Raw genomic sequence first — 1,129 nt, 5'->3', positions numbered from 1 at the left:
TTTTTTTTTTACACACAAACGTGCAGCTTTTCACTCTACTGCTCTGATAAAGAAACTAATTCATCTACATCTTGGATGGCCTGAGAATGAGTACATTTTCAGCAAATTTTCTTTTTTTAGTGAACTATTCCTTTAACGATCACTGTAATGTGTTATTGAAATCGGACCTAGATTCGTTATGGGCGAGTGTTTGCTGTTTTTGTTTCTCCTCTCCTTTTGTGATGAGTTTGTTTGTACTGTAGCCGTCTTGCATGTCTTTAGCAGTGATGTGCATGTGATACATGAAAAACTACTGTGAACTTTATCCTGAAACATTCAGAGATTTCCTCTTGTAGCATTAAAAACATATCAGTGTTAACATAATCATATAAATAAAAAACACAATTTAAATACATTCAGGGTCCAAAATTAATGTAATGCATTAAATGCAAAGGGCTGTTACATGATTTAAGTTGAATTGTAAAAATAATAGCCTGACCCTTGATGATGTGTTATTAGTGAAATAAATCATAAACTGAAGGAATACATCTGTCATGACTTGCACATCTTCAAATGGCTAAATTTGGCAAAACAAGGAGTCTTCTCACATGAAGAGTCTCTCGTATGTTATGTCACAATGACCTGCGCTTTTTGTCATAAATATACATGAAAACAAAGTCAGAATAAAATACTTGAATTGAATTTTGGACCCTGATTACATCAGCGTTAAGTTGGAAAGTGACAAGGTTTACTCTGTTTTGCACAGGGCTGAAAACAATCGTTGGAGCTCTGATCCAGTCAGTGAAGAAGCTGTCAGATGTGATGATCTTGACTCTTTTTTGCCTGAGCGTCTTTGCTTTGGTCGGACTGCAGCTGTTCATGGGAGTTCTAAAACACAAATGTGTGCTCCAGCCATCCAATCACAACTTAACTTATTATATTGTTAACAAGACAGAGGTGTGTTACCTAACACCCGAATGCAAGGATTATATTAACAATCAGAGTAAGTTCATTTTCATTGTTTTGCTGAATGGAATAGATTCAGAATCTGATGCAGCTGCACTATTTATGTAACGATTATCAACATTTGCGTTTTGTTGTGAAAACTCAAATAATCATGCAATTAATTTTAGTCATATTAGAAGTACAT

At 34.7% G+C, this 1,129-nt stretch overlaps 1 protein-coding gene across 1 annotated transcript in view; it reads left to right on the top strand.

The window, feature by feature from the left end:
• Positions 1 to 745: 745 nt before the first annotated feature.
• LOC107579044 (sodium channel protein type 3 subunit alpha-like) overlaps positions 746 to 1,129 on the top strand; it is a gene marked incomplete at both ends in the record, with an annotated part of 4,496 nt that continues 4,112 nt past the window's right edge. The window contains one exon of the mRNA XM_016264928.1: positions 746 to 982. Within this exon, the coding sequence (XP_016120414.1) occupies positions 746 to 982 (237 nt within the window). The remainder of the gene's footprint in view (positions 983 to 1,129) is intronic.

Source organism: Sinocyclocheilus grahami, unplaced genomic scaffold (genome assembly GCF_001515645.1).
Source record: "Sinocyclocheilus grahami isolate Dianchi unplaced genomic scaffold, SAMN03320097.WGS_v1.1 scaffold13726.1, whole genome shotgun sequence".
Taxonomy (NCBI): domain Eukaryota; kingdom Metazoa; phylum Chordata; class Actinopteri; order Cypriniformes; family Cyprinidae; genus Sinocyclocheilus; species Sinocyclocheilus grahami.
Note: the sequence above shows the minus strand (reverse complement) of the source record. Positions and strands in the feature narration are given on the sequence as shown.